Source organism: Ipomoea triloba, chromosome 13 (genome assembly GCF_003576645.1).
Source record: "Ipomoea triloba cultivar NCNSP0323 chromosome 13, ASM357664v1".
Classification (NCBI taxonomy): Eukaryota; Viridiplantae; Streptophyta; class Magnoliopsida; order Solanales; family Convolvulaceae; genus Ipomoea; species Ipomoea triloba.
In genome coordinates, this window is record NC_044928.1 from 17,058,903 (window position 1) to 17,075,362 (window position 16,460).

The following is a 16,460-nucleotide window of genomic DNA, read 5'->3' on the forward strand; positions in this document are numbered from 1 at the left end:
GACTTTCCGTAAATAATAATAATAATAATAATAATAATAATAATAAATTAATTAATTAATTAATTAAATTTGATTCATCCACAGGTTTCCTATCAAGGTGACAAAGGTATTATTAAGGGAGGAAGGGGGTGGCGGTGTGTTTTATTTTAATTTTTTATTTTAATAATTTATTATTAAAAATTATAATAAAATGTCAACCCACCGTCTATGTAAGCAAGTAACTTAATGAAATGGATGGTAACCTGCTATCAGGTGAAATTACATACATTTGAAGTGTTCAGTGGCCTAACTGTCCTTTTTTTGTTCTGTTCAGTGGCCTAATTACGCTTTCAGGTTAAGTTCAGTGATTTGAACTTTATTCCTAAATTTAATAATCCAAATTTTAATACTCAAATTTTGTAAGCTTGTATTGACAATAATGGATCAAATCAAAGCATTATATAATCTAAAAAGCAACAATTAAACAAAAGAAAAAGAAAACTTTATGTTCAAGTTCATTTCGCCGTACTTTGCAGTAAACTTTTAGAGAAAATCACATTTTTCGTTTCTAAATTACAAGATAATTATAAGATCAACGTTTCTAAGTTACAAGGTAATTATAAGATTTGATAGATCGTACTGCACCATACTTACTTTTCAAGGGGTCAAGTATACCTAATCACAGAGTTCCTTAGATAAACCACAACGCCACGTTTCAAATCGAGCAAGGGCTGAACTCGACCAACCCGACCGACGCCTAACAAGATTCATCTCTACTTGTTGGTTGTGTTTACTTCTCGTCAGTCGTCCCTAAATTATAACTGGCGTTGCAAATTTCATATTTTTTTCTAATAAAACATTAGGGACAAAATTTACAATGTCAATTATAGCTGTTGGCACTGAAAATTTAAATAGTATTATTGGGTCGTGACAGATAATCGGTTATTAAATTAATTGCTTTAATTAATTAATTGAACTAATGTTTATTTAGTTGGGTTAATTAAATGGCCCATTGAATAATTAATTGGTTTAATTATTTAATTAAATGTAATTGGATGTTGGATTGTTCGGCCCAAGTTGGTGGAATAATTAATTGAGTTGGACCAGGCTAATTGGATTAATTGGGCCGCTTAAATTAGCGGGTTTTGACTTGGTTTGCCCCATCAAGAATATATGTGGATTGCATAATTTTGGAAAAGATGTGGATATGATAAATTGGTTCGAAAATATAAAATCATGAACCTGGACATGATGGTGTCCCGATACATTCTTTATATTTAATTCAAATATTAATTAAATATAAGAATTATCCAAATGGATAAAGTTGGTTAGATTTCTCCTACCAACTCACCACTATAAATAGTGGTCTCATTTTCAAGGAAAGGGAGCTCTGAAGATCTGCATAGCGAAGCTCTGCCGAAATCTCGCTAGAATATTGTCTGGAACACGCCTGCAATTTATTTGCACCAAGGAACCCTTCCAGTTCGCATATTTCGAACTTGGCATACCTGCAGTTGGCATACTTCCGATACTTCCGACTCGGTACACTTCCAGTTCAACATACTCTGAACTCGGTACACTTCCAGTTGGCATACTTCCAACTCAGCACCCTTCCAGTTGGCATACTTCCAGCTCGGCATACTTCCAGTTGGCATACTCCAACTCCGCTGAACTTGGCATACTTCCAGTTGGCATACTTCTGAACTTGGCATACTTCCAACTCGGTACGCTTCCAGTTGGCATACTTCCAACTCAGCACACTTCTAATTCGGCATATTCCGAATTCAGTACAGTTCCAATCGGCATACTTCCAGTCCAACATATCCTGAACTAGGTCTACTTCCGATCAACATACTTCTAGTAGAGAATCAAAGGACTTCTATACAGAGATTGTACCCCATTTATCGTTTGATACATACTACTTCTTGTAACCGATATACCTTGAATTTTGAATATATACAATTCAAGTTTTTCGCGTTTACAATAGCTTTAAAAAAAAAAAGTGCAAACGAAGTTTAGATTGTCAATAATATCTCAGGGACAAGAAGTGAGAACAACCTGTTAAAAAATGCAATGTCAACTATAACTTAGAGACAAGAAGTGAGCACGACCAACAAGTAGAGACAAATCTTACAATTACCTTATAACTTAGAGACAAAAAATACAATTTTCCCAAACTTTTATCTTAATGTAATAATAACCATGTATCTAGGAAGCTTCCTCCTATGTCCATTCTCTACCCACCACCAAGTACATAGAAGCGAACTTCACAATCCAGCAAAATGCAAGGCTACTACTCTTTTGGCTGCGCCTTCATTTTCAGTTCCTCCCACAGACACCAACCCCCATTTCTCGACCATCGGCCACTTTGATCAACTCAAATTGCACATATGCTAATATGCACCCAAAAGTCTGTTGTCGTTACTTCCTTCGAGCAGTCTATAATTGTCGTGTTGCTAACCTCAACAGAAAGTGATCATAGCAGTAAAGCTAGCTCTAAAAGATGCTACTACCATGGGGACTCAAACTTTCAACAGTATACCAAGTGCCCCTTTGATGGACAGCTTGGAACTTCATACAGGTGCCATTGGAACGCTTGTAGACTCCACCGGGAAGTTGTAATCTGGGGATTCTAATGCAGGAAATATATACCTGAGTGTTGCGATGACAGACACAGCATGGGAAGACGGATTCACAGAGTCGCCAGAGAAGTCCCCATTGTGGCGTTGACAGCAAAATTTCAATCATTTTCAGCTAACTGAAATTAATGAAAGTGACATTTACATTATAAATATTCTGAATTTGTAATTGTAAATATCATTACATTGTTATAAGAAATAACATTTTCCTTAAAACACATTAAAAAAGATTTAATACAATATTATAAAACTTAACCCCATAGACAATATCTTTACAATTTAATTTCAATTCTCTTAACTGGCTTTTAAGACCAAATGTGTATACTGACCACAAACTATGCATTGAATATGGAAATACTCCATACTGGTGCAATCAAAAGAACAAATTTTTTTTTCTTTCTGCACTTTTTAGACAAGGAGAAAAATTATTGTTTAAGAATCTCAACTATGAGCCCAATGTAGGACAGACTTGAAACTTTCAGCAACTATTGACAACTAGGTAGGTGTTGAAAGAAGTTGACTAGACTAATAGCAAATCACTATGTAAATAAAAATATAATTACTCACTAAACAACTAACATTTAAAATGGAAAAATGAAAAGCAAAATTACAAATGAATTTCACATTAATTAGATGAAGCTTATTGGATAGATCTCAATTTATTTCATATTCATTTATTAAGTTATTTCTTTCCAGATAAAAATATCAATTTATTTGTGTTTTCCTTTAAATGAATTACATAATGACAGATCACCTATCAATAATCCTGTAATCTATTTTCCAGTGCCCACTAGCCATCCACATTTAACCATTTAAAGTCTCAGGACTTTATATGGTACAATTGGAAGCTAAGAACCTATATTGGTCTCAGATAATGGGATTAATGGCTGATTGGATCAAAGCAATCAAGAACTTTGTTTGCAAGAGCAATGTTAAAATCAAGCATTCGGCAAATTTCAATTCAAAATTTCAAGTAGAACCAGAGAATAGCACTAAAGTTAGAAGTAACAGAAGTTTAAAAGAAAATCAAGTTGCAAAGTTAGATGTGATACTAATAGATAATTGAAAGAGTTTTAATTCATTTTTTTCCACAAGATATGTGCCATTTGATGCAGAAATTCAATTCAAGATTTAGATTTGCTTGTTCAAGGCTCAGTTTATCCTTCTAGTCACATGCATGAAGCAGTCTGTCATATTCCATTGAACAAACCATTGTCAATAACTTCTCAACCATCTTGGACTTGAGCAATAATAGAATTAATACAAAGGTTTACCTCAGGTACGAGTTCAGATTAGCCTTGCCCCATTGGTGGAACTGCACTGGATAAGAGAGTCCTGCAAACCAAAGAAGTAAATACCTTCGCTAGAGCAGTGGTATCATATGCATGAAATACATAAATTGTACTACATTCAGCAAAGTACGACTCAAATTTAACATGCAGTCATTTCTTGGGGTTTGAGTAATTGCACATTGCTCAGCAAGCTTGAGCATTAGAGAAGGATATTATTTTCCACTTTGCTAGCCAACAAAAAACTAGCAATTAACACCACTCAATTTAGAATGAATTCCACTCGAATTGGATTCAGGTAAACACATGGGTTCTATGCCTCCATTTAGTCTTAATAACAGAGATGAGTCCTATGTCTCCAAGTAGAGTTGGTTGGTAAAAGAAGAGAGTATGCATTGAAAAAGACCATAACCAAATAGCAAAAGATTCCCATGATTGTGCACATATATGAAGTAAAATAGTAAAATAAAATAAGGTATACTAACAATGTCAGAAATGCTAACCTCTATATTCTTAATTTCCTTTGCATTTATCAGAAATGTAATTAATGGGCTTACAGATACGACATTTTTTACTCTTTTTTTCATGCAAACTCCATCCAACTTAAATGACCATAAGAATACAGAAGACTAAGAGTCACTCAGTAAGATAGGAGAATGTGACTTACAGAGTTAAGAACAAAGCAATAGGATAACAAACTCTTTTACCCCAGATCTCATCGTGCGGCCTGAATGGCTGTCCAGTTATAGAGAAGGGAGGATGTTTTTGCCTCATTTGCATGCCACTTTTCTAATGGCTAAAGTAGTATACTAGTATCCAAGGAAAAAAATAGAAATTTGTAAAAAATTTTTGTAATGCACATTGTAATTAATATGTCTATAAACATATTTGACAATCATAAGACTATATTCTGAAATTCCTTTTACAATATTTCCAAAATGAGTTGAAAATTGTAAGTGGAGGCATTAATATTTTTCGCAAAAGCACCATGAAGTGTTTGGAAAATTCAAGGGATTTGTAACTGCCTTTCCAAAACATTTCATACTAACATAGGATAATAGAGCTGGCAACCAGAGGTCCAGAACTACAAAGTATGAGCACCCTCACAATTTATTTTTCAAGTCTTACTTCCTCTATTCCTTCATTTCAAGGGTTAGTACTTGGTTCAGTTGATTGAGGTGCACATAATAAACAAAAGTTTCAAAATAAATGTGTATACATATGTCTGTTAGTGCACATGCATGTGAATGTAATAAAAGACAAAGCATAGGTAGATAGTTGAAATGACTTAATATATTAAATTCGATTTCATATACAAGCTGCTCTATCTGTTATCTTTGTTTGCAGATATATTTAACAAAATAGCTTGAATATAGCATCTTTTAAAAACATCAGATCAGCTTACATTTGTGCAGCATGAAAATCTTTTTCATTATCTTCATCACTCCCATCATTTTGACTGTCATCCTCATTACCTGCGTCCAATTGCAAATGTTTCCCTTCTGTCGTGTTCCTATCATTTATAGTTGAGGGCAAATCCACTGCTAAAGCATTTCTTTTGTAGTTCCAGACAAGCATTGAAATGTAGTCCTGAGGTGAAATGAGGCCTTGTTCTTTGAAGCAGTGGCGCTGCTCCTCCAATGTTCTTGAGTCATCAAGCTTTATATATTCAACCAATGCCTTCTCATGATCAGGCCTCCACCCAACTGGAAAGGGGGTGTAATCAGTTTCTGGCACAAGGGACATGCGGGTATACAATAGCCCATCAATTGACTCCACCAACCCCATTCTAAGTAACTGCTGATACTCTGGAGACTGTCCCTTTTTCTCCTTCAGGGGACGGCGAAGATCTCTAGAACCAATCTTGTAAACTTTAGCTCGTGACCGAAGCTTATATTTTGCAGCATAGAGCTTTGCAAGGGAACCCCTTATGATATAGGCACAGAAATTGACAACCTTCTTTCTATTGTCAGCATATCTATACCACTCAACCATCGTAGCCAATAACTTATTCATTTGGGCATTTGTATGGGCTTGAGTAGCATGAAACATTCTAAAGCATGGCTGTGGGTCTGGGTCTCTATCTCCCTTAAGGAAGTTCAGTTTTCTAAACTGTTTAATGCACTGCTTCAGGCTAGCTGTGACAGATAACAGTGTCCCAACACCTTTTTCACTAATTATTTTGCCACCAGTAGCAGTATATCGAAGGGTGGGATACACAACTCTACGGCACAAGACATGATCAAGAAACATAATACCTTTAGTTATGTGTTCAATAGGAAGGCTCTCGTTATCAAGCTTAAGCATATACTTCTGATCACAGAACTCAATCAACTGCTTTCTCAGTGTTGCTGCATCTGCCCTAGGACCCCTTACTCCAATCAGAATGTGACCACCAAAACGAATATAGTCCATTTTCCTGGTCTTATCTGGCCCACTTGTAGGAACAAATTCTGGCCATGAAGTATTTCCCTGTTCAACTTCCCCTTCTGGGCTATTCCAAATGACATCACTCTTTGAAGGACGATAAAATTCCTTGGTCTTACCTTCCATCCATCTGTCTAATTCATCAAGACAAATGTTAGCCAAAAGTGGACTCAATATACCACAGTGACCCCATGAAGGAAGTTTTTCAGCTTCTTCAGGTGCGAACCCAAAGAAGGTTTCCAGCCAGTATGGATCTGGTTTTGGTTCATCCTCTGCCAGAACTCTCTTCTTCTGGTACTTCCTCTTCTTCTTTTTCTTCTTCTCACCATCCTCAGGCCTACTAGTTATCACTGGAGTAGTTAAAGCTGCCTTAATCAAATCAATCACTTTCTTGTCCCTAACATCCCTCATCAAGGCACTAATCACAAGCCCAACCTTCATACCATCCAACACTGTACTCAAGTCACCTTTTATGTACCACAGGTAACCTGCAAAGCTCCTTCGTATCACCCTCAAAACGGTATGTGCACTCCTTCCTGGTCTAAATGCAAAAGACTTCTCTGAAAACCGGGCCTCATAAATTGGCTCCAACATAAGAAACAACACCTCTTGAACAATTCTATCCTGGAAAGGAGCTGGCTGTGTGGTAGTCAGGATAGCCTTGATCTTCCTCTTAGACAATGAGTCATAGTCAGTCTTATCTCTAGGAGACTTAATAAAAAAATCCAGCCTAGCCCCCCACTTAAACCTATTATCCAGAACTGCATTCCTCAATGCCAGCAAATCCTCTAGAGCTGACCTTGTTATTGAGCTTCGGGGCATATATGCACCAGTGTCATCCGCACAAACCTTCTGGTATGCCAACACCCACAGCTCAAATCTCCTCAAATAATCAGTCAAATTGGACACAGTTCTTTCCGGTTCCCGAAAATTCTCAATCCACATTTTAGTACAAACTGAGACCCCATCCTCCTTCATCAAGGTAGCTGGATCATTAGGATCTGATGTCCTTCTGGTATGTGTAGAAGTGTATATAGATTCTCGAAACAAAATAAATCCATTATTTACAGGGTTGCAAGTATTCAATGACTGTGTCACTACAGCATACTTTCTTTGTGTCAAAACTGAAGTTCTTGATAGCACCTTATGACTTAATACTATCAACTGTCCACGCATCATACTTTGAGGAAATAAGTTTCCCACTTATTCCGCCTAAGTCCTTAAATTTGTTCTTAAAAATAAAACACCCAACGTTATCACTTTTCGAAGGAATACAGTTCCATACCAAACTCACCGATAAACTTATATGGAAAATGAGTCACGTACAGTGTATTGTGCGAAATTTGATTTACAAATGTTGATAAACATCACCAGATGCACTTATCCTAATTAAACTCCGCAAAGGTACCATTCCTCACTCGGGCATTTCAGCGAACAGCATACGCACTTCATTTGTCCCGCTTTAGCTTCATTCTTCTCAATACAGGCAGGCTTCCGTAAAGGGGAACTCCCGGTGTTCTCCAGAGGCTTGAAGTTCAGGCTTCTCAACTTTCAGAAATGTGGCTTTTTGCTCTATCGGTGTTCTTCGAGATTGGTTCATTAGAATTACCCTCTCAAAGACACAATAATGGTAAAATCATGCGGCGAATAAATTAAGTAAATTCTGTACCTGCTCACTGGTGTTCTTGCACAGAATCCTTTGGTAAAATGGCCATAACATGAGATTAGATGAACAAAAGGTTCAACGCTTAAACCCTACCATTGAACCCTAACTGAAATGGAACTTGGAAGTTAGTCTATTCGGATCCTTTGATAGACTGCGTACTGAACAAACTCCCAAAGTATTTTTGTTTTGACTGAATTTATTAAGGCCCAAAACATATGTGAAATGATAAAAGGCATGCAGCCCAAAATGTAACACCAAACTCTACGAAGTCGTTGCCACTTGCCCATAAAACTTATCTAATTAGGTTCTACGTTCTAGTCTAGGGTGTGCATTCGATTAACCGATCGGTTAACTGAACCGTTTTAATTGAACCGAATTAATCGAAATCTTAAAATCTTTAACCGTTAACCGAATCGAAGTTTGTGTTACCGAATTAATCGAACCGATATTTTTTTCGGTTAACCGATTAACTGACTTTTTAATCCTAAAATATAAAATTCTAAAAGTAACACCTAAAATAATAAATTCAATTAAAATAAAATAAATATCATCCATAACATCAAATATTCAAACATCCAAAACTTCAAATCTTAAATCCAATTAGTATTTAGTATTTATATTTAATTATTTATCTATATATATATATACATATACATATACATATATCTACATATACATATACATATATGTACATATATGTATACATATATGTGTACATATATGTATATATATATATATGTATATGTATATATATATATATATACATGTACATATATAGGTATATATATATATATACATATACATATATATATATATACATATATGTACACATATATGTATACATATATGTACATATATGTATATGTATATGTAGATATATGTATATGTATATGTATATATATATATATGTATACATATATGTATATATATATATATAGTCATGATCAGGTGCGGCTGTGCTCTCCCGTGCGGTCGTGCGGTTCACACCACTCAATGTTACGAAATACACCACTCAATGTTAAGAAACACACCACACAAATATGCACTGTGGCGTGTTTCTTAACATTGTGGTGCGTTTCATTATTTTTCATTGTGGTGTGTTTCTTAACATTGAGTGGTGTATTTCATAACATTGAGTGGTGTGTGACTACACGGCCGCATGGGAGAGCACGGCCGCATTTGAACCAAAAAATATATATATATATATATATATATATATATATATATATATATATATATATATATATATATATATATTCGGTTAACCAACCTTTCGAACCGAATTAATCGTTAACCGAAGTTTCAAGATTCCTTTAATCATTAACCGAACCAAATTTTTTGGTTCGGTTAATGGTTAACCAAAATTTTTCGGTCCGGTCAGTTAACCGAAAAATTTCGGTAAATTGCACACCCCTACGAGTTATAGCAAATTATTGTGTTGTATGGATCACGATCCAAAACGACATCATTTTGATGTTAAAAAATTTGATTAGTCAATAACAGTGTTTGTTGTAGTCGTTTATGTGTTAGAACAATGAATCTTATGGTGTAAAATAATGTATTTTATAAGTTATAATAATGTACTTTATGTGTTAGAGTCTGTTGTAGGCTTGTAGCTATCGATGTGTTAAGAATAATGAAACTTATTGAGTAAGATAATATATTTTAAGAATTAGAATAATGTAATTTATGAGTTATAAAAAATGTATGTTAAGTTATAATCAGTTGAGTTACCATGATTTACATCATCCTAGATGCTTTGTCGGGCCGAGGTGTGGGGTCCCTTAGGGTTGGGGATTCAACCTTTTGGGAGGAAAGAAAACGACATCGTTGCCCGCATGAATAGCTTAGTTGGTCACAGGGGTGAAGTTTGGAAAGAAAGACCATGGATCGAGTCTCACCAGCAGCAGTGTAGGAGCACCCTCTCAAAGTGAGGGGAGCTCCTTGTGTGCCGTAAGCAAAGGCCTAACCTCTGTGTTTAGCTGAGTTATCATGATTTACCCTAACAAAAGGACAATGGTGGTGAAGTGATGAGTAAAATGAGATTAAGGAATGGAAATAAAATAAAATATAGTAAAAAGATGGTGTAAATGTCGTTCCACTGAGCAAACTGAGATTAAGGAATTATATGTTCTAACAAACTTAGAATTAGGGGAAAACAATTAATAGGAATGGAAATAAAATAAAATATGCAAATAAAATAAGAGAAAAACTATATGATAAAAGAATGGGTCAGATTAGGGATATTGCAATCTTGATGTTCTAACAAACTTAGAATTAGGGGAAAAACAATTAACCAAAGGATTTATTTACAATGCACTCAAGAATTCAGTTAAGCTACTTTCGTAATCAATAAACTAGAATTAGGCTATGATGCATCAATCATAACCTTAAACACTAAAGCATTGTAAGCCCCCAAATTACCGTTATTCTCATAGTAGAAAAAATTGGGTTGAAATTGGTTAGGCTGAGTCTTTCACCAACTTTCGTTGTGATGAAATCCTCTCCAAAGCAAATCAATAAAAGTTGCACCTCAATTATCAATAAGAGGAATTTATAATCCAATTCAAACATAAAAATCATAGATTAATTAATTATCCCCTTTATGCAATAATCATAAACTTAGCATCAAGAATAACAATAGAACCCTAATTCAAACCCAAAAGCTAACTACTCATGCATCATAAAAGTAAACAAAGCAAAGCAATAATAAATAACCATAAACATTGCAAGAAATCTGAAAAGAAAGTAATAAAGGAATAATGGAACTTTACTATTGATGAAGAACAAATCCAACTTCAATCCGAGATTCCAAGCTTGAAAATAATCTAATGTAAACTAATATAAACTATGCTAGGGAAATCTAAAGAGAAGAGAGAAAATAGACTAAAACTAACTAGGGTTGAGAACTTCTTAAATTGTAGAGAATATGTAAAATATATAGGAGATTGATGGGGGCCTTGGGCCCATGAGGCAACTTCCAATTCTTTTCCAATCCTTATTCTTGTTTCCTTTCCCTCCTTAGGTAGTTTCTTTTTCTTCAAAAACTTGTCCAAAATGTTCCAAAATTCTTCCTTTGCTGCTCCTTGTGGATAATTCAACCCTTGAGACAATATAACACACAAACAATTCTCAATTTCACTAGGATAAAGAAAATAAGCATCAAACAACTAAATTAAGGGGTGAATTATTGTACAAAATAATAGATATCATGAAGCCTACGGGTGAAGTGCAATATGAATCCGAGGATGAACAAATGGAGTAAAATATGTCCCTAGCTAGTGATAGTGAAGAAGAGCAACCCACAGTTGAAGGTAAATTCTTAGTGGCACACCGAATTCTGAGCACTCACAGTAAAGTGGATGAAGATCAGCGTGAGAACCTGTTCCATACACGATGTTACGTTAATGGAAAGGTATGCAACATGATTATTGATGGAAGTAGTTGTACAAATGTGGCTAGTCTGGAGGTGGTGGACAAGTTGAATCTCCAAACTAGCAAGCATCCTAACCCGTACACCTTACAATGACTCAACAATTCAGGAGAAACCAGAGTCGATCAACAAGCGCTCATCACATTTGTGGCAGGGTTGTTGAATCACTACAAAATTAATACTGGCTCACTCTACTAATTTGTAGTAGTGGTAAGACCAGGCCGAATCCCAAGAAAACTAATAAGTCTCATTTCTTAAATTAGAAGGACTCAAAGTGGGAAAAATAGTTTGACTGTTGCTCCTCCACGTTCTGTGGTTTGAGTCTGTTCTTCCTCCACGTTCTATTGTTGCTCCAGTGGCGTGCTCTTCTTCTCAATCTGTCGAGCCCATTGCCGTGACCACAGCGGCTGCCAGACCACGTGAAAAGTCATTTCGGCCTACTACTCGCACTCATGCCATGGCTACCCGAAGTCGTTCTTGGGCCCCCCTTCGGCTTTGACTGCTCAAGTGTGTCTCCCTGATCGGACCTGCTACTCACAGGCGGTTAAGCATTCAGAATGGCGTGATGCAATGGATCAAGAGTTCAATGATCTTCTCCAGAATCGGACATGGAGTTTGGTTCCTGTGACCTCAGACATGAACATCATTGGTTGTAAGTGAGTTTTTCGTACCAAACGAAAAATAGATGGCTCGATTGAGAGACACAAGGCTAGACTAGTGGACAAGGGGTTTAATCAGGTGCATGGGCATGACTTCTTTGACACATTTAGTCCTGTGGTCAAGCCCACTACGGTCAGGTTACTTTTTTCATTGGCTATTTCTTCTGGTTGGGTCATTTGGCAACTTGATGTGCATAATGCCTTTCTGAATGGTCACTTGTCAGAAACTGTTTATATGAGTCAACCCCCTGGTTACACTGATCCTTAGCACCCTGTTAATGTTTGCTTGTTGAAGATGTCTCTGTATGGGTTAAAACAAGCACCCAGGGCTTGGTTTAATCGTTTGCATAGTTTTCTATTGTCTGTGGGGTTTGTAGCTTCCAAGACGGATGTCTCTCTTTTCCATTACTCAGTGGAGTCTGATTTTATGTTTATACTGGTTTATGTGGATGATATTCTTGTTATGGGTAGCAGTTAGGGATTGGTGTCTTCACTGTTGAGCAAGTTGTCCACTGCTTTTAAGATTAGAGATCTTGGGGAGCTTGGGTTCTTTTTGGGTATTGAGATAGTGAAATACGGTGGTGGTTTGTTATTTTCTCAGCACCGTTACATGACTGACATCTTAAAACGTGCTGGAATGTTTGATTGTAAATCTCTATCTACACCTATTTCTTTGTCTAGATCTGCTTCTGTTCAGGTAAATCCCTATGATGATCCTACCAGGTATAGGAGCATAGCTGGGGCCCTGCAATATCTCACTGTCACCAGGCCAGATCTCTCTTTTGCGGTCAACCAGCTTTGTTAGCATATGCATTCTCCTACTGACCAACATTGGGAGCAATTGAAACAGGTATTGAGGTACGTTAAGGGCACTCTCTCCTATGGGTTTCGTATTCGGCCATCTGCGTTCAGGGAGTTGCATGCGTTCTCTAATTCTAACTGGGCTGGTTGTCCTGAAGATCGCAAGTCAACCAGTGGATTTGCTGTGTTTCTTGATTCCAATCTTATTTTGTGGGTCTGCAAAAAGCAGCGAATAATTGCTAGATCCTCTACAGAAGCTGAGTACAAAGCTCTTGCGAATGTGTGTGCTGAAGTTACCTGGGTTCTATCTCTTCTGCGTGAGCTTCGTATCACTGATGTCTCTGTTCCTAAGTTATGGTGTGATAACCTTGGGGCCACCTACATGTGTGCTAATCAAAATTTTCATGCTCGTACAAAGCATGTGGAAATTGATTATCACTTTGTTAGAGACAAAGTTGCTACTGGGGAAATTCAGGTCAATTTTATTTCTACTAAAGATCAGCTTGCTGATATCTTTACGAAGGCTCTTCCTAGTCCTAGATTTGTCTTTCTTAGAGACAAGCTACAGGTTGCTAGTCTGCCCTGTGCTTGAGGGGGAGTGTTAGGACTCTATGTATTCAAGTCATATTGTGATTCACTATCCTACTCTCTCTATACTTCTGACATGTATATATACTATCCATATCTCTGTAAATCATAGTTGTTATTATTCAATACAACAGTACAGTTCTCATCTTTTTGATAGTTTTACAACAATTATGGTAAATATTGAAAAAAAAGATTTATAAACAAACCTCTGCACTGGCAAAAATAGAGTTAATTCCATGTTTTGGTGGCAATTTCAAATTTGTTTTTGCCATTTAACATCCTAGACTATTATTTTTTGAACACTTTTAGTCATTCTCATGACTTTTTCCTATTTTTAGTAAGGACATTTTTGTCTTTTCATGTTTATTTATTTTTTTTACGATTTCAACCGGTTTAATTAGTTTCGGACTTTAGGTAACATTTGATTTTTAGTAATCATATTTTTCAATCGGTTTTTAGTAAAGTTCTAAACCAATTAAACCGGTTGAAATCGTAAAAATAATAAAAGAAAAATGTGAAAAATGACTTTACTAAAAATAGAAAAAGTCATGAGAAGGACTAAAAATGTCCAAAAAAAATAATAGTCTGGGATGTTAAATGGCAAAAACGATAGTCTGAAACTAAATTTGGAATTGTCACCAAAGACAAGGGATCTCTGGTGGAATTAACTCGACGAAAATATAAGCAATTAGGCATATAACATAAATACAATTGACAACATTGAATGTATAACATATTGTTCATCGAAGATTATATCGTGCTGATAACGTGTTATAATCATAGCCTCTAGCTCGTAGCCATCCCTGGAGAAACGGATCATATTTGTGATGGACGTGATACAAAAGAAAGGAAGAATGACATGGTTACAAATGTAGAGAGAAAATGAATATGATAAGACCTTTATTTCATCATCCTCTCAAAATAGTACATAATACATGCTACAATATATATAATTACAAACCGTAACAGAAAACATAAATAGATACATAAATATGGTCGTCGTTACATAATAATGCCTAATAATGTCCACTAAATAACAATATTTATAATAGTATTCTCTTGGCTTGTCATGTTTTTTTTTTTTAGTATATTTAAGGTAAAATCAAGGAAAATGTTTTATTCACTTCAAAAAAATTTCTCTTAAAATCCCTCCTGACATATAATTATTGGGCGTCATGAATTGATTAATTCCACTAAGAGTGTGTTTGGTTGGTGGGTTTAGGCATAAGGAATGTGTATGAAAGTGATTGCTTGTGTTTGGTTGATAGGTTTTGTGAATGCTACTATGGGTTTGAATACCCCCTTAATGAGAAAACTCATACCCTTATTAAATAAGAGTTTCATCTCTCTTCCTCCTTTCTTCCCCAACTATTAATAATCATTCACATTCCTCCCAACTACCAAACATGCTAAATACTTTCACCAAAACCCATTATCATTACCAAGTATTTGATACTCATTCCGATTCCGATTTCCATGTGCAAACCAAACGTACCCTAATTGTTATCAAAGAATAGACCATCCAATAAAAAATGTCAGTGCAAATTATGAATATGGCCGTTAGCGAATAGAGCTTTCAACAAACTACTCGTGTTCGAGCTCGGTAAGCGTTCGTTTATGTTCGTTTGTTAAGGTAAATGAACATTAACAAACAAAATTTAGAGCTCGGTTATAACGAACAGAGTATGAACAGTGGTAAGCTCGTTTGCTAAGTGTTAGCGAACAAGCTCGTTTGTGTTCGTTTAGCAGTGTTCGTGAACAAATTCGTTTGTGTTCGTTTAGTAGTGTTCGCGAACAAGCTCGTTTAGTGTTCGTTTAATAATGTTCGCGAACATGTTTACAAACATACATACATACATAAATACATACATACATACATACATATATATATATATATATATATATATATATATATATATAATTGTTCGTGAGCATAGATTATTTCTTGTTCACAAACAAATTGTGTTCATGAACATGTGCATGCATTTGGTTATTAACTGTTTACGAACGTGTTTATGAACGTAAATGAACATGTTTATGAACACGTTCGTGAACATGTTCGTTAACGTTAACGAATGCGTTCGTGAACGTGTTCGCGAACGTTAACGAACGCTTAACAAACGAACACAGACATGATTTTCAAAAACCTTAACAAACGAACACGAACACGAACACCCTAAAATCCTTAACAAACGAACATGAACAACCTCTGTTCATTTATGTTTGGTTCGTTAACCGTCCTAATTATGAAGAGAAAATTTTGGATAGGCGGTAACATTACTCTAAAATCAAATATATAACACTTTCATTAGAGTGCCAATCTTTTATCTCTTGGATGGCGACAAAATCTTTGACATGTTGTCTTGTAACATAGTCAACAATGACATGCGGTGTGAATTGGAACCATAAATTGTTACGATGAGTTATATCAGATAAATGAGGCATAAACTTTCCTTAGTCAACTGATCAAAGCAAATTAGTCAAACATAGTTAGCTGTAAAATGTCAACCAGTCATGATTGAGTTTACATTAAAGAGTTAATTTCCCTTCTGGTCTTAAATTTTTAGGTCACAATCTATTTTTAATTTCTTTTTTTTTTTATCAGAATATCTATATTTGATTCTAGTACTAATATTATTGTAACATGATCAATTTTTTTCATCAACAAAATCATTAAATACAAAGACGTTTTTATCATTGAATGAGTTTATCTGTTATATTTTTATGTTTTTCTTTTTAAATTCGTAATTAAAAACTAAAATGCCTTTATATTTAAAGGAAATTGTTTTGTTAATAAAGGACCAATAATGATCATACTACAATAATACTAACACCAAGTGTGAATATTCTAATAGAAAATGACTACACGTCTACCCCTATAGTAGGACAAAAAATGAAATTAACTCTTACATGGTTGCCTTTTGAACAAAGAATCTCAAATACAAGTCTTACTATATATACATAGTGTTGCTCAATATT

The 16,460-nt window shown here is 35.4% G+C and overlaps 1 protein-coding gene across 3 annotated transcripts; it reads right to left on the bottom strand.

Moving 5' to 3' along the window:
* Positions 1-2,011: 2,011 nt before the first annotated feature.
* On the bottom strand, positions 2,012-8,123 carry LOC116002435 (nuclear intron maturase 2, mitochondrial). Of its 3 annotated transcripts, XR_004094463.1 has the most exons (4): positions 5,313-8,123; positions 4,575-4,716; positions 3,893-3,953; positions 2,012-2,737 (listed from the first exon to the last, which is right to left on the bottom strand). XR_004094463.1 is itself a non-coding variant. In XM_031242575.1 (3 exons), the coding sequence occupies exons 1-3, from the start codon at positions 7,511-7,513 to the stop codon at positions 2,734-2,736; spliced, it is 2,196 nt and encodes a 731-aa protein (XP_031098435.1). In that variant the 5' UTR covers positions 7,514-8,123; the 3' UTR covers positions 2,012-2,733. The 3 variants fall into 3 exon arrangements, 2 of the variants coding, with proteins under 2 accessions (XP_031098435.1, XP_031098434.1); XM_031242575.1 differs by lacking the exon at positions 4,575-4,716 and having other exon boundaries at positions 5,383-8,123; XM_031242574.1 differs by lacking the exon at positions 4,575-4,716.
* Positions 8,124-16,460: the final 8,337 nt, after the last annotated feature.